We start from the raw sequence: 21844 nt of genomic DNA, 5'->3' as shown, positions 1-21844 counted from the left end.
GCCATTCAATGAGGGGGACTCGGTGAAGGTGTCGATGGCTCCACTGTGAATTGCGGTCAGTGCTCGTCAGAAGTTAGTTGCATCCGAAGTCTGATCGGCTTATTGTTTGATGTCGTCGACGTAGCTGAATAATGTTCACTTGATGTTCCTAGGAGGTGGTTCCGCTTCAAGCAGGAAGTGCTTGGAGAGGAGTTCATTATGCTCCTCCTCCACAATTCCCACAACAGCCGGTTCTACGCCCTGAAATTGACCCGGATTATATCCTACCAAGGACTGTTCTTTCGGAGATCTAACCTCGTCTGGATCGGTTAGACTTTGCTCCAATCTGGGGATTGGCTTTTTGGGTAGATTTGTGGTGGCTGTGGCTTAAACCAAAAACAGGTAAAATAGAAAATTTAGGTCAGTGTTGAGTCGCACTACTTAGGTCGGCTTCGAACCTGAACTGGGTGGAAAAGGTTTTCCTTCCACCTGACCATTTGGAACCAAATAATACTTGAAAAGAGCATGTATTATTTGGGGCGCGGATCAATGTGCTTTTAAGTACCGTGGGTTAGGCCATCGTCAGCAGGTACTCACGTAAAAATTCAATGACTCTTGTGCCGCCGTACACAAGGCTAGACATTCTGGCATCCAAATGAGCTGGCCGTAATATAACTAATCTGTAAACAGATTTGTGATGGGTGCAAGGCGAGATTTGCATATATGTAGGAGTTTTTCTGGCTATACAAAACATCATTTATAGCAATCTAAGTGTGATCCCATCTTGGTTAACATTCGTAGAAACTAACCTAACTCCGAGTAATGAGTAATCGGATTCTGCGCTTCGTGGTGGATTCGTGTTGCATGTTCACTTAGTCATGTCTACTAATCTGATTATGCCTTAGCACTTAACTGAATTTCGGGTGCATTATTTATGTGTAGAAAAGTGCATGGACATGAACGACGAAGTAAAAAACACTAAGCTTAAAAGGTTGCCACTTTTTCATAAAGTTTCTTTTGTAAGTTTGAGTCTTTATCCCATAACGCTTTTTCATATAAAAGTGTGTGCCTTACTACATATAGTACTTTCCAACTTTTACGCATCGCGGAACTCTTCACCCACAAATTGCAGCTAATTTAAAACTTCTCTTTGGTCTGCTGCACCCCTTTCCCCGCTTATCCAATTTAAACTTTAAATGAAAAAGGCTTCGTGCCACCGCGGCAGCCTGACATAAAAAGGCGTGCATTTATGAGCCGCATTTGTTATGCGCCATTGAGCACACAGACTGCCGACGCAGGATTAAGGTCATCTGCCGCACGAGCTGAGCGCACTTACTTCAAAAGCGGTAGACTAAAAAATGCTGGATAATTTTAGCAAAGCCATAATTCTTAGTTAAATGCAATTATAGTATGACAAAAAGCTACAGAAAAGCTGAGAATAAGTGTAGGTGTTCATCACATGGTTTTTATTAGGGAAATTATTTGAATATTCACTCTTAAATTATTTATGTTGGCAAAATATTCACTACAGATATTTGAAATGTGGTTTGGGTATTGATCGCTCTGGTAAACATCTTGCGAAGCAAATATTGGATATCAGCGAAGACAAGAAGATCTATCGAATTAAACGCATTACCATGCCATATTATCCAAACCATTTTATGCCCATAAATCGAATTTTTCAAATTCGCAGAAAATTACTAATTTCTATACGAGTATTATAAGGGTCTGTCTTCCCACTAGCATGCTAAGTATTGTTTTTACACTGTATTTTTGTCATCCTAACCTACATTTGCAATGCTAACACGCGCGAGTACCTGAAAGCCAGTGGGAAAACCACGAAAATCGATAGAGGCCGTAAGCAACAGTTAGCAAACACACAGACCGAATTTACTGTAGGAGTTTCTGCCAAAGCAACAGCTCAACTGGCAAACAAAGCCACATTCGGAGACCAGTACAAATGCGATCGAAGAATGGTACAATGGAAAATGCGAATATGCAAAAACCATGTGTTTTTGTGTTGCCGCTTTCGGGCTGTACTAATTTCTATCTTTTGCGGACGGCAGGAGGTCTCGCTTTAAACACATACATGCCTACATGTGTGTGTGTGTGTGTGTGTGCTTGTGTTACGGGTTGGGTGTATGTCGACTGTTGCCTTTCAGGCTTGGACTGCGACTTTTTTATGATCTGCAGTCGACACTGACTTTCGCTGACTCTCACTTTGGCCTCCGCATGCTACGGTCGCTCTTTGGTTGCTCATACGCCATGTTGTGCCAAATTAATATATTCTAGCACGCAGCGTTTTCTTTTCAATATTCCGACACTTCTGCTTGTTTTGCCTACAATATTGAAAATTTATGTGCCTACGTGTGTGTGTGTTTGTATGTGTATGCCTACTTTTTGTTACCAGCGCCCGCCACTCGCTGAATACATGAACTCTGTCTCGCGAATTATTCAAGTCTTGTGGGGCTTTGTGCAATATTATTGCGGTCACTTTCACTTTTCATTATGCCTGGACTTGTTTCTTTTGATAGTCGCATAGCCAAGCATATGGTACACCTACATGAATGCGCAAAATATGTGTGTGTGTGTGTTCATAAAGAGTTGAAAGTTGTCGCTGGCGCTGCCAATGACCGGGTACACACGTCCATACCAACAAATCGCACGAATTTGTTTGTGAATGCACAAAGTTCACGCACACGACCGCTCGCCTAGCAGTATGCAATTGTTTTGTGTGCGTGTGTGTGTATGTGTGTAGTTTAATTAGGCGCTGAAATAAAAAGTGTGTTGCTTCGCATTTGGCCTCTCAAGACTTCATGCGACAACTTCACCTCAATTGAATTATTATTTAGTTACGTCCAACACAACGCCACACCGCGCCACACAGCTCAGCTCAGCCCGATTCGCACCGCTTATATTGATTTAACAATTTAAGCTACGACATTTCGCACGAATCACTCACATTTTCACAAAAGCCATTTTTCACTTGGCGTACCGTATGAATTTCCACCAAACACTTAAAGATTTCCAGCACTTCTTCTTGAATCCTTTAAATAATTTTCTTTGGATTATTTTTCCTTTCCACTTTTTATGTAATTATTCACACGAATTTCTAAATACATGCTCGCACTTCGTTCGCCACAAGTTACTAAAGTACTACCGTTGTAAATATGTATATTTTCAGAAAGCAGAAAGTGTAACAAAAAATCTTCCTGTCTTTTCTTCTTATTTTTGGTGGTGAACGCGCGCGATTTCACCAGCAGCACCTTCACGCTACGAGTCTTCTCGGCCGATTGAAGTAACGCTCGCCTCCGTTGGCTGCTAGGCGCTGTCGCTCTCTTGTGTTCCACATACGCACTGTGTGCACTCAGCGCCAGTATTGTTAATGGCTTTGTTGTGTTCCTGCTTGTCGTTCGAGCGCTCTCCCAACAACCATCGCATTCGCCAAGAAACAGAGTCCAAGTCCATGTTTGCGCAAACTCCGATGGGAGCACACGCTCCCTTTCAAGTGTATAGTTTCCAACAGACAATATTTACACATGAAGTTGGCTGCGGTTGGGCAACAGCTAAAAACCGCTATTTCTTGCGAATTCGAAACCGTTTGAATATTACTCATTTTTATAGGAATTTTGTTAGTTGCGCTTAGTAAATTTAAGTGGTAAGTAGGGTAATCTTTTTTCAAAAATATTTTTTTTTGTTTTTGCATTTTCTTTTCCCTTATACCCTTAGAATTCATGTAGAAACCCACTTTACCTTTGGAAGGTTTCAAAAAAGTCCCAAAAATAATAATACCGCTCGACGTTCCTACTAGATTGAAAATTTTTTATAATTTATTGACAATGTTATGAAATTTATGTAAAAAAACTTGGGGGAAAAATTAAAAAAAAAATGTTTATTACTTTTTTATTTATCAATATTTTTCATGATTCTAGTAGGCACGATAACCATTCACGTATTTTTAAGAAGAAATTGCATTTTTGTGTTTCAGATGATCCAATGAATGAGAAATCGTGTCCGCCAGTCAAAAAACGCATCTCATTCACCCAGCCATTTCTCCGACAGATGTCATCGAAAAATTCCGAAAAAATTTGTTTATACACTTCACGATATACGTCATGATATGTGAAAAAAGTTCTATTGTAGAATAAAAATTTCTATGAAAAAAAAATGTCAAAAAAACATGCCAGATTACCCAACTGACCTCTTAAGCAAAACTCAATGATGCGTTTTATCGAAAATGGTCTGAGTATTGGGAGAAGTACGCTTCCGTCTTTCTTACACGATCTCACTACACGACTAGTAATTTAAGGCCACTTAATCCAATTATTTATACCACGCTGACAATACCAGCTAATCGCTTTTTAGTTAATGGAGAATATCAATCAAGTTGACAACCATTGCCCAAACAGTAATTTATTATCGAGTAAAGTGTTCCAAAAGAGCCAGTAGGACGTGTTAAGTACACTACTCAACAAATCTGAAGCAAAAATTAGCAATAGAGACCCAGCATTCATTATTGGATAATGGGTCCAATAGACCACGTCCAGCACGCAGTGAAGAAAATATAGCAGCCGTAGCTGAGAGAGTACGCGAAGACACTAGAGAGTCGATCCGACGCCGTTCGCAGCAATTCGGACTGACGTATGGAGTGACTTTGCTAATTACACGTCAAGATCTTGAATTGACAGCTTACACAATAAAGCTTGTGAGAAGACATTCAATTGCTGCCATTTTATTAAGAAAAAACAAAGATCTGGTGTGGTTTGTGGGCCGGTGGAATCATCGGTCCATTCTTCTTAAAAAATAATACCGATGAGAACACTATTGGGGGACCGTTATCGCGCTATCATAACCAACTATTTGATGCATGAAATTGCAGATCATGATTTCGGAGACATTTGGTTTCAACAAGACGGCGTCACTTACCACACATCGTAGATAATTTCACGTTCTGCGCCGGTCGATTGGTAACTAAAAAGTGTAATATCATACTGTTAGACTTTTTCCTGTGAGGAGAAAAGCATCACCCGTGTCATTCGGCAGTAACAGTCAAAATGCTCAAACAGCTAGACTCAACGGATGAACTGTCTGAGATGTCATCATTTTTATATATTGAAGAGGGAATATTTTTCACTCAAATGTGACGAAATTGGTGCTTGAAAGTATTTTTGGGGCCTAGGCGGCCAAAAAAGTTTGAAGTTGAGCAACTGGCTAAATTACACGATGAAGATTGTTACCAAAGACAAGAGGAACTCAAAGGATCTGTGGAAGTCACTCAGCGGCTATTTGTTTAAAATTGTTTAAAAGCAAACGGATACATTCATAAAGTAAGGGAACTGGGTACCATTATCAATTGAAGCCAAGGAACGTTGAAACTTAGTTTTGCAGCGGATTGTGATTGCTGATGAAAAAAAAACAATTCCACTACGACAATTTTAAACTAAAAAAAAATCATATATGAAACCTGGCCAATCGAACAAATCAATGGCAAAGCCAAACATCTATGCTCCGTATTGGTGACTTCAGAAGTTTGTGATGTATTATTAGCTTCTAAAGCAGGGTTAAATCATTAAGAGGGTACGCAACCGACAACTACTCATCAATTTAGGCCGATGGTTGCCGAAGAGCGCACGGAAATTGCGACTAGACTCAAGGCAATAATTGCCCATAATGAGAACGCTCGGCCTCGTGTTGCAAGACCAGTTGAAAACTATTTGGAAACAGCGGTTAGGAAGTTTTTGCCCCACTTGTCTTATGGCCCGGACTTTGTTCCTTCTAACTAATATTTGTTGCGGTCGATGCAGAACTCCTTCACTAGAATATGGTCCAGTTTTTTGGTATCCACAATTTCCAGAAAAATGGCAAATTGAAGAGGTTGCTGTTTCATATTTTGCAGAGAAAATATAAAATTATTAATAATTTTAGCTTAGTGTTAAAATTACACGTTATCGAAACCTTCTTGAGGCTTTAGTGATAGTGAATTGTTTTGAGACATTGTTTACTGTCCAATGCGCAAGTGCACAGCGTTGCCCAGACAACATGTGAACACATACATATGTTCATATACACGATACATATACTGTGTTGTTCAATATTTTGGTAAACATTAATTTATCAAAGTTGGTGTGATTTCTATATTTTCATGCACACGTGTGCACATTCATATATATGTAGATAAAAGGATGTACATATGTACATATGTATGTATAAACTTCTTGTATAAGTAATACTTGTATATAAATATGTATGTAAGTATGTATATACATAGATTCATACCATATACATAGTATGTGTACTTGCCCTTACTAATATTTATTGAGAGTCGTCGATACAAAATCGAACTACTGATGTGTGTATGTACATATATGTATAATATATATGTATAGGTATGTTAAAATGTATATGTACATACATATATAATAACTCCATTCTTTAGATTGTTTCGCTCAATCATATTTACCGTACCTCTTTTACCAATAAGTTTGTTGGTGGTGGCTGTACATGTGGTTGGAAAATAACAAAAAAGAACACCTGTTCTAACCACCACCAAACGGCAACGGACCTCAAAACTAAAATAAAGAACCATTATTATTACAAGTATTACGCTAACCTACATCACGCCTCCAAATATTCGCTAGTAACACCGTTAGTCGCCACTTACTTTTGGCAGCGACAGGTTCGAATGCTTTTATTTACACGTCGGCAACTTCAGTACACACATACATAAGTATGTAAGCATAGCAGCAAGTCTTTAAAAACCACTTTCCACAATGTAAAAATTGTCAAAATTATTATTAATAATCACAAAAAAAAGCCATTTGCACTTGTGTTCAAACGTTTTTCTAATTTGCCAGCAGCCGACACATCAAAGACTGACACTTTTTATTTACTTAATTTAAACAAATAAACAGCGAAAACATTGACAAATTGAGTATTTTTAAATTAAGGAACCATGTCTGATGAATTGAATTCAGATGAAGACCCATACGCGAACGAGTCTTTCGAAAATGACACGGATGAGATACCTGAAATATCTGAAACGGACAGTGAGAGTGAAATAGAACCCGAAATGGTGCCATCTAATAGCTCGGTAAGCTCAGAACGCTAGCACTTTATAACTTCAGCATGATACTTGAATTATTGCAGCTCTATGCTTACGCAAGAAGCCGTTTTAGTGGACGCAAGGGCTCGTTGCAAAATAAGAATTACATGCCCTACGATAGTTCCTCCGAAGACGATCAAGATGTTGTAATCAGTGAGACTATCGCCGAAATTAACACTGAACCCATGTGCATGGACGACGCTATCAAAACGCCAAAAATTTCTTTTAAGGCAGCACTGACTCGGCGCAGCTCCTCAGCGAGAATGATTGGAAACAAACGAATGCTTGTTGAACCGCTTTCTATTGTGGAAATCCCAAATACTGCTCCTACCGTAAGCGATGATGTGAGCAATGGCGAAATCTCCGACAATGTCGATGAAGATGCGACAGCTGAAGTGATTACGGAAAATGAAACCGAGGTACTTCACAAATTGAAAGAGTTAAGTTGTATTCAAGATGAGTCAAGTCAGGAAGAGGATGATGTATTGTTGGCGTGCAATACTCCGCAGCCGCATGAAGCACCCCCTGACCATGGTTCACACAAAGAGATAGATGTGCACATAAATTCGTTTGACATATCATCAGGAGAGAAATTGGGAGAAAATATGAATAATTTTGCGGATATTGCTAGCGTTACTGATGGTCCGCCAAAGGAAAATGATAATGAGCTTGTAGAATATGAGCCAAGTATTGATGTACATATTACTAGCGAAACACCTACTAGTTTTAATTCAGAGGAGTATGCCTTCCATTTGAACTTCTTGAAGACGTGTGGATCAAGTGATAAACTGAGGTTAGCAATTATAGATAGCACTCTTATAGTCATTTTCCTTACTTATGAATTGTAGAATGCGGTCCAATCCCCGCAAAAGCTGGAGCTTCTCTAACGATCGCATGCGGGAAATTGAGCGGCACAACCATATTTTGCTACGAAAAATACTCTCACAGAAGCCGACATACCATTTGGCCACACCAAAACCTACTAAAGTGAGTATTATATAGATTTTATATAGAGAAAATTAATAAATGCCTAGATTAACTGTGGAATCCTTAGTTCGCCACATTACCTCCAACGACGCGTATCACCAGCGCAGCGATAAATCGAAAGAAGAAGCAACGACAAATTGACCTGGATAATCAAGGACTCAAGCGCCGCATCGAAGCTATAACTCTTCGACGTCCCACGCTGCAACATTTAAATTAATAATAAATGTTAATTTTTAATTTTTTGAACATACAAATTTCATTTATTATTTGAGACTAAATGTTGATCAGTGTATACCAATAAATATATTTTGGCCATTTAAACATTTGTAAAACCACCTTTGTATTATTGAAGTCAATTGCATTAAAATTAAAAAAAAAAATACTAATTGAGCTATAACCGCGTAGGCGGTGTCCAATAAAAAAGAATTGAGATATAAAAGTATATAAAATTTAGTAAAAAGTGTTAATTGTAATACTTTAAAATATATTTCGGGGGACATGCTACTCTATTGTTTTAGCCACTTGCTTTCCCGAATCGGACAAGGCAATCTCTTCAGCCGTATTTAAAAAGGTTTCACCCAACGCCTTAATAGCTTTGAATGCTGCTTCGCCATTTTTCTCTTTGAATTCCACTTCGTTTTTGAGCTTTATCTGTTCACGTTTCTCCAATTCACGATAAATAACTTGTCCAATCTAAATAAAGGGTAAAATAAGTTTACAGAAGAATTGATATTTTACTCGGTTTACTTACGTAGACATCGATAGCTGCATACAGAAGTTGGGTTTCATCCAGTGGTATAACATGCCATTTACTCATACGTACTTTTTTGTTTTTGTCTACAGTTTTCTCAACCTGATTGCAGGAAAAAGTACATATTATGATATAAGCTATTTTATTAAGTATTGTTTGTTAGAAATTAAATATAACTTACAACATAATTCGCCAAGCGGTCTAAGCTCCAACGTCCACCAGTTTGACACACTTGGTTACACCAAACACCCAAGTCTACACACTTTTCAATAAGATGATCTGCATTTACTTCTGGGAAATCACGAGCCAGCTTGCGAAAATCACTGAAAGCAATATAATTGAAATGAGATGCCGAAATTGACACATAAATTTATAAAATATGATGTCATACTTTTTAATGTTTACACCATGTAGTCGAACTTTTGGATGCTTTAACAGTGCTACCAGCGCAGCAGGCAGGCGTTTCAAATTGGTCAATTGAAATATGTAACAGCAGTGCTCCTCGACACATATTTGTATAACGGCAGATTTACCCGGCCCAGTTTGAAAAGAAAATGGCCATTCCATGTCAAATGCCATAGGCACGAATTCCGTATGCACCTGCTTTTCTACCCACTGACTGCAAAATATATTTCATTAAAAATACTATAAGCAATAAATGCAGCATAGAACCCAATTGCTTACAATATTAGGTCTGACGCTTCAGCTATTTCATGTCCTTCTGTATGGTATTTAATAGCGCCTTTGTACTTTATAAATGGAAGCTTGCGCTTAATCTCTATTTCTTCCGGAATTACAATGTCATCTTCAGCCATTGAGCGTGTGTTACGCGTCAAGCGTGCACTCCGCCGCTTCGGTGGATTTTCATCTTGGTCTGTATTTTCTTTGTCCTTTGCTGGAAATGCCGCGTTCTGAAATTGTAAATCTACTTGTAAAAATTTTTTTTTCGTTTTAATATTAAATAACATTTACCTCTTCCGTACTTCTATTTCTACGCGGTCTTATCATTTTAGTAAATATGCTATAAAAATTAGGTACTTCGATTATTTATTTCCGTCTTATTGTGAAAATATTATTCCTGGTGAATATGAAACTGGGTATAAATGCTAACTTTTATATTGACAAACACAGCTGCTGATTGGATCTAGGCCATTTTCGCGCGCAAATTTGTTCAGTGCTGTCGATCCGTCAATATTTTCGTCCATCTTAACAACATTTAATAAATATAGTAATATATATACTTATATCAAAACGCCATACTATTCTTAAGCAAATTGAAATGGTTAATAATACAAATTCTAAAAATAGTTAAAATTGCTTAAAATTTATACCCGACTTTCTGCGTAATTTACAAGTTTGGCCATACCAGCAATGGGTACAGTTTCACAAAACAAAAGATTTGTGTCACCCTTTGTTCAAACAGCTGTTTTGCTGTCACCGATTTAACCTCAATCAAATTAAACCGGTCTGTCCAATTTGAGGAATATTATTTTAATAAGAAAGCCCATTTAAATTAACTTAATAATATATAAATATTGCAATGGACACAAGAATGAATACATTTTTTGTTTCGGAAAAAATATCCAAAACACGCTGGCTTCCAGATAATTTGCAAGCAAGCGAACGTTTCCTAACCGGCAGCTGGGATATGCCTTCAAATTTTGTGCGTTTGTGGCGTTTACAGCAGAATCAATATGCCGATGACTACAATGAATTTGTGCCGCGCTGTAGTGACAAACAATCTTTTGATAGTGACATTACGGGTATCGAATTCATTACTACCGATTTGGCTGTCGTCAGTAGCTCTGATGGTAAGTATATTTATATCTCACTATCTTCTTACCTCTTACAAAATTATTGCCTCCAGGTCGCATAACAATTTTGGAAATTAAGCGAGCGGTTGAAGATGATATTTTGCAACAAAACGCCCACAGTGAGGTCCTACACAAATTTAACGCAAGTGGAGATGCGGCGCCATGTACGGCCGTATCGGTATATGAAAGAGAGATAGCCACAGTGGGCGAAGATGGTCGATTGTATATTATCAGTGCTAATGATGTCAATCAAATACGGCGTACTCTTGAAGCTGACAGCATTGCACTAACAGCTGTTAAATATGTAAATCCGCATGAGGTGCTTACTGCAAATCGCATGGGTGTCATACGCATGTTCGATACAAGAGCAACTGATGAGGAGGTAGCTGTAACGGCTTTCATGACATCGTGCGAGGATGAGAGACGGCCTAACTATGTATCTGCACTCACCTCACATCCCACCCAACCGCATATCGTACTAGCCGGATCGGAGGAGGGCTCCATAACCGTATGGGATCTTCGTCAACCAGGCTATCCGGCATCGTACTTGAGTGCACACAAGAGCGCCATAACAGAAATCGGGTTTCATCATAGAGAACCTTCGAAGCTCTTCACAGCCTCAGAGTGTGGCGAATTATGGTTGTGGCAACAGCAATCTAATATGAGCATTACAAATATGGAAAAACCGGTGGCTGAAAATGTTAATCCCTGGTTAAATGGCGAGCGCGCAAAGAATCGTATTAATGTTACTTGTTTAATTTCCAATTTGCGCAAATCTATCAATACATTTGACGCAAGCGGCACGAAGCTAATCTGCGGCAGTGATAGTGAAGCAATTTATTTAATTGATAATATATACTAATTGTAGTCTTAGAGCTAACGTACGATATTAAATTGGTTATTTTTTTAAATTTTCTGTATTTCTATTATAAAATCATTGTGGTGATTTTAGCAAATTGTTCCATATATGTGTGGAAATTCTCAAAGTTTGGTTGTTGACTTCGCTTATTGAAGACCTCTACCCATAACATTTTCGCTGCAAACGGAAACCAAACCAAAAATTTGGTTACAGAGAACTTTTATGAAAAGCTTTTCTGTTGCAGATATGGTTTATAAATTTTAGCTCACGTGTGTTTTTTTATAATGTATTGTATTGCATGTTTGTTTTTGTTTTTTATTATACGGCTTACGAACATCCTGCTAAGTAAAACAATGTGTTTTACCTGAAAAATCATCTATCAGAAGATCCAGGAAACGGACTTTTGTACGAAGGCGTTATTTAGAAAGATAAGTATGTTTCTAGGGAAATGTGGTTAGTATCTTGTGAAAACTCCTTGCCTGCACGTCCTGCCTTGCATGGTGGACTTGAATTTGGCACCAGTTCTACGGCACCGCGTCATTATATGGCTCTGTGGTCAGTTTGGTCAATGACCAATAATTAAATCAGTAAATTACGACTGTGTGTATGTATATGTATGTAAGAATGTGTAATTAAATTACCGTCACATTAACGCAGCGTCATGAAAACCTTGATAATTCGTTTGTTTGCCAAAATTTTTTACATTTTATGAAAGGTTACATAAAAATAGCATTATTTTATTGCATCTGTGGGAAATACTATCCTCATTGTGATTATACATATAATTTGTAAGAATTAATTATATCTCAATAGTGATTATTTGAACCAACCGCAGCCCACTGAAAATGAAATGTGGCTCATCATTCTCACGTCAAAATATTTTTTTTTTTAATTCTGTTATTTTTTATATCCGACTATGATTTTTTTAATTTCATTAACTATCGACTCCGGTTTAATATTCATAGTGGCGTATTAGGCTTAGCATAACCGACAGAAGGACACTTAAAAGAAATGCAACTTGTAAGTTTATATAAAACGTTGTTTTCATTAATTTAGTGTATACAAAATATTTACAAATATACATAAATATATTCACAGCGACTAAAAATAGGAAATAAATATGGAAACTTTTAAGTTCTATACTATTGTGGAGTATGGTTTGGAAATGGCATCGTCCTTATGCAGCAGGCAGGGCCGGGTGAATGGCTGCGTTATGGCGTTGATCCAGACATTGCCGACTATAATTATCGCTTTGTAAAATATTAAACTACAAGTGTTATATTCTTATACTCACTCCACTTAGAGCCCTTCAACACCGGACAGGCTGCATGCCTCGTGCGGTAATCGCCCTCCAATGACCGGTGTAAATTGTACCAGAACAGCACATTGCCCTTCTTGGGCTTAATGGCGAAATTCAAATTGGGGAAGGCAGTAGCGCCACCCTGTTCGACTTCGGAGAGCTGGAGTTTAGTAAAAATAGTTTTATTTAAGAATTTATAGGGAATATTAAACAGGCTTACATAAAATATGGCGGTGGCAATGCGATTACCTAGTCCCTCAGGCAGACGTTCGGTGTCCTGAAAGCGCAGCGAAAATAAATAAAGAAACCCATAGATGTACTAATTAACTCAACTCAATATGGGCATGTGTGTGTGCTTACCAAATAAAAATCCCAGTGCGGCTCATAGTGGCCGCCCAGTCCGTAGTTGGCGACCTGTAACTTCTCGCAGCGCGTCACATCGAGGCCAGTGATGTCGTGCAAATCACGCAACATATCCTGCATGTAAGTGTGCTCCTGATAGGCCAGCCAAGCGTTCTTGCTGATGCGGAAGTCGGTAGCTTTGGACATAGTGACCACATCGCGTACGGTGGAGCGTTGCATGTAGGGCGTGGCCAAATATTTGATGGTTTCAATCTTGGTGTCGTCGATAAAATCGTGTAATGTCAACACGAGTGGATCCAGGCTGTGCTCCTCCACTTTGAAGGGGGCGATAAGGCGATAAGGATGATTATTGCTTTCGTAACGACAGCGCAGCGGACGCAATTGCGTGGGCGATGCAGTGATTTCGCCGCGACACACTTTCTTATACGTTTCAAATTCCTCGGTTTGCTAAGTGTAGGAAAGCGGAGAGCAGTTTGTGTGTTAAGCTGTAATCCATTAAATTGAATTAGAGTCGGACGACTTACGTGGTAGTACGAGAGACTTGTGGTTAGCGTTGGTTTCCGCTCGCCAACCGGACTGAGTATTGTGTTTCGCACATATGAAGCGGTTGCGCGTGTGGGATCAAGGCTCAACACGTCATCTGAGAGCTTGAGCGCAGTTTCTAAATCGCCTGCGAGGTATCAAAATTCATTAAACGAAATCAGAACACTTTTCCAGAAATGTAGAAAGAGTATGTTGGAAAAAGCTTACCTAAATTGAGTAAACTCTTCGCGACATCCTCCACATACTCGAGTGTGTGTGGGTCTTTGTAATATGGTTCGCGACTCAGTCGTTGCATGGATTCCTTTAACCACAATTTCGTATGATTGTATTCCTCCAAATGAAACAGTTGCTTACCCAGAACAAAACAGTCCTGCCAGGTCATACTTGTTCTGAAAAAAAGTAATAATAGACGAAACCGAAACAAATAAGAAAGTTGGAAAACTACTTCAGAAGTGGTCTAAGTAGTCTAAGGTCAAAAACCCTACCAACACTCACCCATATTTGACGCCATTTAAGAAACCGCCTGCTATTTGCGCCGTATCTAGGTGATATGTCTCCTGCAGACGCGCCAAAGCAGCCGCGGATGCTTTGAAGTCTTCTCCACTTGGGAAACTCAGTGTTTCCCGAAACTCAACCATTTGTCGCAGGAATGCTGGTAAACGAAAGTATGATTTCAGGATGAAGTTACACCTTTTCGAATGTTATGGACAAAATTTAGTTTACTTACTGCTCGCAGCCTCATCTGACTGCACGCGCTCCTCATAAATCGTCCAATCGGTGGTTAGGCGCTTCATTAAGCGGTAAACATTGACGGGATTGGTTAAATAATTTTCGGTATTACGGGCCGCCTGCGCATATTCCATTTCGATGCGATGCAGTTCACTGAAATGATATTCAAGTTCAAAACTTTTATAAGTTATCGAGACCTTAAACCTTTATTATGAAAAAAAGTGAAAAAATGAAGTGAACTTTGCTGCCAGCTTGATCCAGCGCCTGGCTAACGTTCCCAAGACAGTCGGGTCTACACAACCGGAAAGGACCCCGATATTCTCCTACCAAGGAGTGTCAACTCGGTAGAATTCTGCCGCTTCTACAACAACAGCACCATTAAACCATCCATCCGCTTAGGGGATGGACTAAAAAGGGTGCTTAAGTTGGGCTTCAATACTTTTAAAAAGGTTTGAAAGTTTGGGACATAGCTCGATATGCCAAGTCCTTTTTTAAGGGTGCTATGAAACAACTGCCCAAACGATGACGATGAAGCAGACGTTTCATTTCCCGACCAAGAAGAAGTTCGAATAGCAATCACCCGTCTGAAGAACAACAAAGGCGTGGGCCGAAGGATTGCCGCCAAGCTACTCAAACACGGTGGCGAAGAACTGATACGGAGCATGCATCAGCTTTCTTGTAGAATATGGTCGGGCGAAAGCATCTTCGACGATTTGAATTTAAGTGTGCTCTGAACAATCCACAAAAATGGAGATCCCACAATCTGTGCCAACTAACTCATGCCAACAGGTGCTACTTCGGCACCAATGACAACATAAGATAATATAACAAAGAGAGGCAGCGGAGAGTTGTCCATGGTAACGGAAAAAGTCCCAATGAATAAAAGGGGAAAACACGAACAAAATAAGTAATCGAAGTAAGCTATGACAAAAAGATCAAAGGCAACAATTTTTTTTTCAGTTGTAACAACCGTGTAACCGTGAATGTGCGAGAGAATTATTTTGACCTAAAAAATTTCTGGCTTATTCGGTGGTGGCTGCTGTGGAACATTTGAATATCCTGTGGGGTAGCAGTGCGAAAAATAATATAAGCCCTTGTTTCTCAGTTGAAGTTTTAGTTCGGTGTTCAATATCCAAGACTAAATTCTTTGCGCGTTTTGAAATGCTTCTAAAATGTTTTCGGGTTCAACATTTATGGTACATCCACGTATACTCTATCGTGTTGTTGTTGTTGTCGATAGAGTGTACGTGGATGCCCTATAAATATTCCTCCTACATACATTCGTGCGACCTTCAAAGCGGTGAAATGTCTTCTATGCAAAAGCAAATGGACGAAATGCGCGATGTGATTTCGGGACTTGCCAAGTCTGTGAGTGATCTTGTGGCAGTTCAGGTGAGGCATGCAAGTAAGTGGTTATAATATTCCATTTAATGACACAATCGTTGGTCAGGCGGCAATTTGTACGACTCCACAACATGAAATATAGGGTTACCACCATTGAGAACAACGACAAAACGTGAATGGAAGCGAAGTACAGTTTACGAAATCATTGAGTCATTACTTAATTTTGACTCATTAACATTAATTTTGGAACATTAACTTCGGTGCTATTTATAGAAACGTTAACGCAACTGCAACAGACATATGATTGGTATGGTGAAACTTTGTTAGCAGCTCAATCTAAGCTAAAAGGCTTTGTCGTCCGAATGTATGGAAACAGTCCGCCTCTGAGGATATTCGACGCAGTACCCGCCGGAGGAAGCAGAGGAAGAAGAAGACCTTCACTCGGTTGGTTGGAAAGCCCAAGTGGAGGAGGATCTGGCTACACTTGAAAACTCCAATTAGCGCCAAACAACGAAAAGGAAGAATGACTGGTGTTGTAAACTCCGCTATAACCGCGTAAGCCGTTTGCACGCCAAAAAAGAAGAAGTCTAAACAAAAAATTGCCTAGAGCATTACATTGGCGATTACATTCACTAATTTCCGTCCGTATATGTGAATTTCCATATATTTGTTCATTATAAATCTTGATGCCCTAATAAATCAAGCGTAGATTGTATTATATTATAGGCTTTCAGAAGAAGCTTTCCATAATCATTCAGTCAATGAACTAAACAAACATTTCCAGTGCTACTCAAACTGCCTATGCTTCTCATAGCAAAGCGGCTCTCTCCTCACGCTGTAAACTTGAACTATTGTATGTATATATTGTCGGCTTCACTTTTGTTATTCTTATCGATTAGCATCAACTTGCCTATCAGTGACTTCGGTATCAATCGTCTTACGACGTGTCCGCCGTGTAGGTAGGTGTGTTAATGAGATAGGCTTTTAAGGCATTCGCAAAACGTGCCGACGGCCGACCGCCAGTGTCTAACTTATTAAACATTCAAATTTTATTATTCAACGTAATAATTTGATGTTTAACGTCAGTGTTACCGGTTTGAAGAAATCTTCATTTGAAATTCAAACATTTCTCTGTTCGCCGTTTCATCGTTATTTATTTTCAGCTAGTTAGTTTCGCATTTGTATTATTATGCAGATGCGCAGTCGGTTCATCGTTTGTTCATGATCATTGCGAATTTCATCTCTGTTCATAGTACAAGGCCACGTGCGAGTAGAGGGATACGTAGTCGTGAGCTGTTTGCTCTTCAAATTAACGAATTTGCTTAGTGGAAACTAATCTCCTTTTTGGTACATTCAAATAATGTTTTTTTAAGAGCCTCTTGTCGTTTTATGACATTCCCACACTTCAGTTTTATTTTTTCTAATTTCAGTTCGGTCAAATGGTCAATCGAAACATGATCGAAATATTTAGTATTTCTGATTTGACAGACTGACTTATTCCTCAGTAAAGAATAGTTAAAATATAACCTATTATTGTGAAAGCATTATATATACATAGATACAGATATATGTATATTTACTTGAAATATCTATCTATTCTATCATGTGAAGCAACAAATAATTAAAAACTGAAATTTGTTTTTAAAAATATTCGATAAAGTTAAAACATTAGAGAAAAATTGACCCTGATGTTTGAGTAGCCTTCATTTTATGGCTGAATTTTGCAGTTTCTTGAGGTAACGACATTTGTACTAATCAGAAGTCTAACAATGTGTTATTTTTGAAATGACAACAAGGGTAGAAATCATGGCGACGAGGACGCGGTCTTTTAAAAAAAAATTATATCGATTTTGACAAGCTTTTGTGCAGAAGATGTTTATATTATATTTTTGTATGGAAGAGAGTGAGTGAAAATATTTTCAGTAAAGTGCGGTGTTCGATCTGCACTGTAGAGTATTTCCAACATGAAACTTTAGATCTTGTTGGACCCTCCATTTGTCGAATAAATCTGGAAATTATATACTATACTACCGTGGACAAAAAATAGTCGGAATATTGTTTTTTTTTCTAGGCTGGTATGTCTGTCAGTGACATCTGTGCCAAATGTCACCTCACAAAATAATCATTAGTGGTTAGTACTTGTCTTTCCGAAGGTACATAAAGTGCATTCGGTTTTGATGATGAGTGAAATTATTCAACAAAAAAGTTCCTTTCAATTTTGCGTGCGGAATCAGATTTCAGGTGTCGAAACGATTAGAATGTTAGAAAAGTGCTTCTCAATTCTTCTGGTTCGTGAACCACGCCCAGGACAAATGATCAACACGTCAATTGAGAATCGACGATTAACAGTCAGAGGTCTTACTGGCCTCGTTCGAATATCGGAAGGATCAATGAAAACCCTTTTTAAAGATCATTTGGGCTTAAGAAAAGTAAAAACACGGTTGGTCCCAAATCACTTTTTCGAAAAACAGCGTCGCATTAATGTCTGTGATACAATGCTTTGCGACTACCAGTATGTCATCAAACGTACCATTACTGGTAAAGAGTTTTGCATCTTTGCTTACGACCCGGAAACAAACGATCAGTCAGCCGAATGTCGTGGCAAAGATAAGCCGAAGCCGAAAAAACAACATCAAAGCAGATCAAAAATATAGTTACGTTGACAGTTTAAAAATAACCCGGAATTATGGGCCGCCAACTCTTGGTGTTTGCACCGGGATAATGCACCGTCGTATATTGCATTGATTCTTCGTGAGTTTTTCACCAAATTTTCAAGCAAAATTGTGCCGCAACCACCGTATTCGTCTAATTTAGCTCCGTGTGACTTCTGGCCATTTAGCAAACTCAAACGACCGCTTCGGGGAAAACGTCCGAACCGAGAGTCTGTTGAAGATATTAAATGGGAATCGCTAAGCGTATTGAAGGCTTTTCCGGAAATTTATATTAACAACTGTTTCGTGGAATGGAAAAAAAGGTTGGCACAAAGGTATTGGAGAGACATAGGGTTGAAAAAAAAGAAAATAAAAAATTTTAAAATTATGAACAAAGTCTCACTATTTTTTGTGCATAGTAGTATATTATAAATAATATTATACACGTATGAATATGGAAACCCCTTTGCACGAAATCGCCCATTCCCACTGGCCTGCTGATTATTTTCGAAGCTCAAACTTTCGATGCGTCCAAAAACCAGAAAAACACGCATAAAATTAAAAGCAAATTTAATAGTTATACAAATAATAAACATGGGACAAATAGATATTAGCACAACTCGAAAACTGCTTTGCTGTCTTTGTACAGTCGGTTGGGTTTTTGCGAGTGTTGCTCAGAACTCACTATTGCGTGAACACTTAACGAACTTGTCAAACTCGATGTTATACATACTTTATTGTCCATATTTCATAAAACATGATAAATCAGGATAATAAATTAGCGCTTATTTATTAGCAAGACTCAAGCGTCGTCGCTTGCACAGACACACTCTAACACACACACACACACACGTGCACACCGAGCCAGAAACTTTGGTTATTGCTTTTTAGCAATATGCTAATGCCAGAATTTTACACGCCCGGCCCGAAGCTGCTTACCTCTCCAGTGTCTGCAGTTGATGCTTGCTGGCGCGCACGTATTCTCGGAAGCTTTGCAGCAGATACTCCTCGGTGCGGAGCAAATTCTCTAAGCCGGAAATGGATGAGAAATAATCAATTTGAGCGCTGCAAGTGGACAGCAGGCTGACAACGACGAGCAGGAGCGTTGCACCTTTCCAACGCATTTTTGACATTTTGTGTAGCTTCAATGCTTGAAGTCTTTGTTTAAAATATTCAGATGCTTTTATACTTTTTTTCAGAATAATTTTGAGTTAACTTTATGTATTTATATTTTTTTTTATTAATTTTGAGGAATTGCACTTTTCTGTATCTTTTTTTGCGTTCCTCAGCGCTTGCTCTTTATTCACTGGAATGCTGAGCAGCTCATTCGAACATTCGCAGAATTTGCAATTTAGCACTTTTTGTTCACAGAGTTGATCTTGCCACTTGGGCCGTTACTCGTGCGCACCGAAAGCTGGGCGTGTACGATGGAAGTTCGGGCGCGTCGCAGAATTCGCTACTTGAGCTGCGCGATTTGTGTGAACTTGACGGCGTCGCGTTAGAAACACAACTAGTCCATTGTTGGCGAGATTTCAGCAAGGCTTTTGACGCGCTTCCACTGCCGCCGTGAGTAGCTCAACATCTTCATTTCAGTTGTGTATTTTGCATTTAGTTATTTCGTTTTTGTTTCATTTTTTATGCTAATTTTTTTTGCTAAAAGGCAATCGCGTTCGTCTGTCCGGCAGCAGCACTTATGATACAAATTAAATTATTCTGTTATATTCGCGTCGTTTAACCCGCCTGCGAGTCGCACAGCGCACAGTCACTCGCTTACATAATTAAATAGTATAAACCCAACGGTACTTCTTATGCTGCGTCGGGCGACCGAAAGCAGTGAACTAATTAAGCAAGCTCATGATAACTCGCTGGCTCCCGTTTGTATGCACCAAGAGCAGCTAAGAGCAGAACTCGACTAGGTCAATGTCGCAACTCGATACGAGCGCTTTGGTTTGCGGTCCATCAGTGCGGGCTTCCGCGTGACTTTGTAGCAATTCATTACTAGAGTGGCATATTATTGTAAATCTATTTCTAAAGGCATATACATACTCTGCATATTTTTATACCCGATACAATACCCGACTGGACATTTTGTGTTTTAAGGTCGGATAAATGCAAAAAACTGAAAACTGAAAGAGAAAGAGAAGAGAAAATGCATAATAGAACAGACCACAGTAAGCAAAATGTTTTCAAATCCTCTGATGAGCTTTATAAAGCGTGAAAGGAAGGACCTATATCTGAAAGCAAATGCAAGATGATTTGAACTTCCATTTTGGTCTCTATAGCGCACTCAGTTGCTAATGTATGATTTGAATCTGTAATCCCCGAAAGCGGTTTTTAGCTGCCGCCGAAAGTTTTGGACATCTTTCTATTTCAACAATGACAACTTCAGTAGTCAGCATCTCTCAAACGCGTGTTGGGTGTTATAAGCTATCTTCGCTCGTTTTTAGGCCCTTCCGATCTGCTCAGTTCGTTTCCATGCAACGAAATTCGTCTGAGCACTTGCGATCTCAATTATATTCCGATGCATTCTACATTTCTACACGTAAGTTGTGTGTATGTGTGTATGTCGGAATATTGATAAGCGTGTTTTACAATAGGGAAAATCAAGAATGCGCTGAGATATTTATATTATGAATATATGCGCTTTTAATTAAATGTCAACTACAATGGGAATGTCAGCAAGGCATTGAATCGCAAAAGCAATGGGCAAAGCGCTGCAAGGAGGGGTGTCAATTGCAATTTGCACGCGCACACGTGGCCATGTTTGTATAGTTTGCGGAGATATTTATATACATATATGAATGTAGAACAAATTATGTAAGTATGTATGTATACATCGATTTGAAAAATGCATTCGAACAGAAATGTGCTGATATTTATTGTGATGTTTTTATTTGATTTAAATTGTTCGCTGGCTTCTACAAAACATTATTTTTTATCAAGGCTCATTTGTGTTATATTTACCATCAAAGCGCGCCTTTTTGAAGGGAACTATATACAGCCTCATTAAGAATTCGACGGTTGGACGATTCTTACAATTTCTTATGGTACCAAATATACCTTTGTTTTCTTAATATTTTTTACTTCCTGAACTTTACGACTATCTTACCCCTTTAATGTAATTAAGTTCTTACTAACAACGTTGCTTGATATAAACAGCCTTCGAGTCGAATTAATGACGCTTAGTAAGGAAAAGAGATATTTCATTAAGATCTGTATCATCATTTTAATCGGTCAGTTTCCGGGGAATAAGCAGCATTTTGGAGAGAAAATTACATACATATGTAAAATTTCAGATCGATAAAAAGTGGCTTTTTCGCGTATGACAACATCTGATGAGTCGGCGTTACGAGTTTTCGAGAGAAAGGTTCAGCGGAAGATTTAGGTCTATTGCGTGTTGGCAACGGCGAATATCGCAATCG

The 21844-nt window shown here is 38.8% G+C and overlaps 5 protein-coding genes across 11 annotated transcripts in view; 2 read left to right on the top strand and 3 right to left on the bottom strand.

The window, feature by feature from the left end:
- LOC120768917 (patj homolog) overlaps positions 1-3257 on the bottom strand; it is a 38325-nt gene extending 35068 nt beyond the window's left edge. For all 3 annotated transcript variants that reach the window (XM_040095712.1, XM_040095704.1, XM_040095695.1), the window contains exon 1: positions 2942-3257. The gene's annotated coding sequence lies outside the window, so the exon portion shown is untranslated. The remainder of the gene's footprint in view (positions 1-2941) is intronic.
- Positions 3258-6465: 3208 nt separating this feature from the next.
- Positions 6466-8311, top strand: LOC120766393 (protein hemingway). Of its 4 annotated transcripts, none has more exons than XM_040091837.1 (5): positions 6466-6655; positions 6927-7069; positions 7126-7874; positions 7930-8068; positions 8136-8311. In XM_040091837.1, the coding sequence occupies exons 2-5, from the start codon at positions 6932-6934 to the stop codon at positions 8283-8285; spliced, it is 1176 nt and encodes a 391-aa protein (XP_039947771.1). In that variant the 5' UTR covers positions 6466-6655; positions 6927-6931; the 3' UTR covers positions 8286-8311. The 4 variants fall into 4 exon arrangements, with proteins under 4 accessions (XP_039947771.1, XP_039947769.1, XP_039947770.1 ...); XM_040091835.1 differs by having other exon boundaries at positions 6466-6706; XM_040091836.1 differs by having other exon boundaries at positions 6466-6710.
- LOC120766394 (Werner Syndrome-like exonuclease) lies at positions 8299-9903 on the bottom strand. 2 transcript variants are annotated; one of them, XM_040091839.1, is made up of 6 exons: positions 9792-9900; positions 9504-9730; positions 9211-9438; positions 9001-9142; positions 8820-8921; positions 8299-8761 (listed from the first exon to the last, which is right to left on the bottom strand). In XM_040091839.1, the coding sequence occupies exons 1-6, from the start codon at positions 9825-9827 to the stop codon at positions 8570-8572; spliced, it is 927 nt and encodes a 308-aa protein (XP_039947773.1). In that variant the 5' UTR covers positions 9828-9900; the 3' UTR covers positions 8299-8569. The 2 variants fall into 2 exon arrangements, with proteins under 2 accessions (XP_039947773.1, XP_039947774.1); XM_040091840.1 differs by having other exon boundaries at positions 8616-8757; positions 9792-9903.
- Positions 9904-10260: 357 nt separating this feature from the next.
- LOC120766689 (nucleoporin Nup43) lies at positions 10261-11544 on the top strand. Its single transcript, XM_040092335.1, has 2 exons — positions 10261-10630; positions 10687-11544. Exons 1-2 carry the CDS (start codon positions 10360-10362, stop codon positions 11493-11495), a joined length of 1080 nt encoding a protein of 359 aa, XP_039948269.1. The 5' UTR covers positions 10261-10359; the 3' UTR covers positions 11496-11544.
- A 969-nt stretch (positions 11545-12513) lies between these two features.
- LOC120782322 (prolyl 4-hydroxylase subunit alpha-2) lies at positions 12514-20317 on the bottom strand. Its single transcript, XM_040114544.1, has 9 exons — positions 19362-20317; positions 14426-14580; positions 14194-14350; positions 13906-14087; positions 13680-13825; positions 13153-13602; positions 13013-13069; positions 12787-12952; positions 12514-12730 (listed from the first exon to the last, which is right to left on the bottom strand). The coding sequence occupies exons 1-9, from the start codon at positions 19553-19555 to the stop codon at positions 12630-12632; spliced, it is 1608 nt and encodes a 535-aa protein (XP_039970478.1). The 5' UTR covers positions 19556-20317; the 3' UTR covers positions 12514-12629.
- Positions 20318-21844: the final 1527 nt, after the last annotated feature.

Source organism: Bactrocera tryoni, chromosome 1 (assembly GCF_016617805.1).
Source record: "Bactrocera tryoni isolate S06 chromosome 1, CSIRO_BtryS06_freeze2, whole genome shotgun sequence".
NCBI lineage: Eukaryota > Metazoa > Arthropoda > Insecta > Diptera > Tephritidae > Bactrocera > Bactrocera tryoni.
The sequence above is the reverse complement of the archived record's forward strand: the minus strand, read 5'-3'. Positions and strand labels throughout refer to the sequence as shown.

Excerpts from the sequence above, each read along its gene's own strand:
- LOC120766689 (XM_040092335.1), top strand. The coding sequence starts at position 10,360 with ATGGACACAAGAATGAATACATTTTTTGTTTCGGAAAAAATATCCAAA. Across the intron at positions 10,631-10,686 it reads TGTCGTCAGTAGCTCTGATG|GTCGCATAACAATTTTGGAA; the intron begins GTAAGTATATTT and ends TATTGCCTCCAG.
- LOC120782322 (XM_040114544.1), bottom strand. The coding sequence starts at position 19,555 with ATGTCAAAAATGCGTTGGAAAGGTGCAACGCTCCTGCTCGTCGTTGTC. Across the intron at positions 12,953-13,012 it reads TTGCCACCGCCATATTTTAT|CTCTCCGAAGTCGAACAGGG; the intron begins GTAAGCCTGTTT and ends ACTAAACTCCAG. Across the intron at positions 12,731-12,786 it reads GTTGAAGGGCTCTAAGTGGA|TCGGCAATGTCTGGATCAAC; the intron begins GTGAGTATAAGA and ends CGATAATTATAG.
- LOC120766393 (XM_040091837.1), top strand. The coding sequence starts at position 6,932 with ATGTCTGATGAATTGAATTCAGATGAAGACCCATACGCGAACGAGTCT. Across the intron at positions 7,070-7,125 it reads TGGTGCCATCTAATAGCTCG|CTCTATGCTTACGCAAGAAG; the intron begins GTAAGCTCAGAA and ends GAATTATTGCAG. Across the intron at positions 7,875-7,929 it reads GGATCAAGTGATAAACTGAG|AATGCGGTCCAATCCCCGCA; the intron begins GTTAGCAATTAT and ends TATGAATTGTAG.
- LOC120766394 (XM_040091839.1), bottom strand. The coding sequence starts at position 9,827 with ATGATAAGACCGCGTAGAAATAGAAGTACGGAAGAG. Across the intron at positions 9,439-9,503 it reads GAAGCGTCAGACCTAATATT|TCAGTGGGTAGAAAAGCAGG; the intron begins GTAAGCAATTGG and ends TATATTTTGCAG. Across the intron at positions 9,143-9,210 it reads CATGGTGTAAACATTAAAAA|TGATTTTCGCAAGCTGGCTC; the intron begins GTATGACATCAT and ends TATTGCTTTCAG.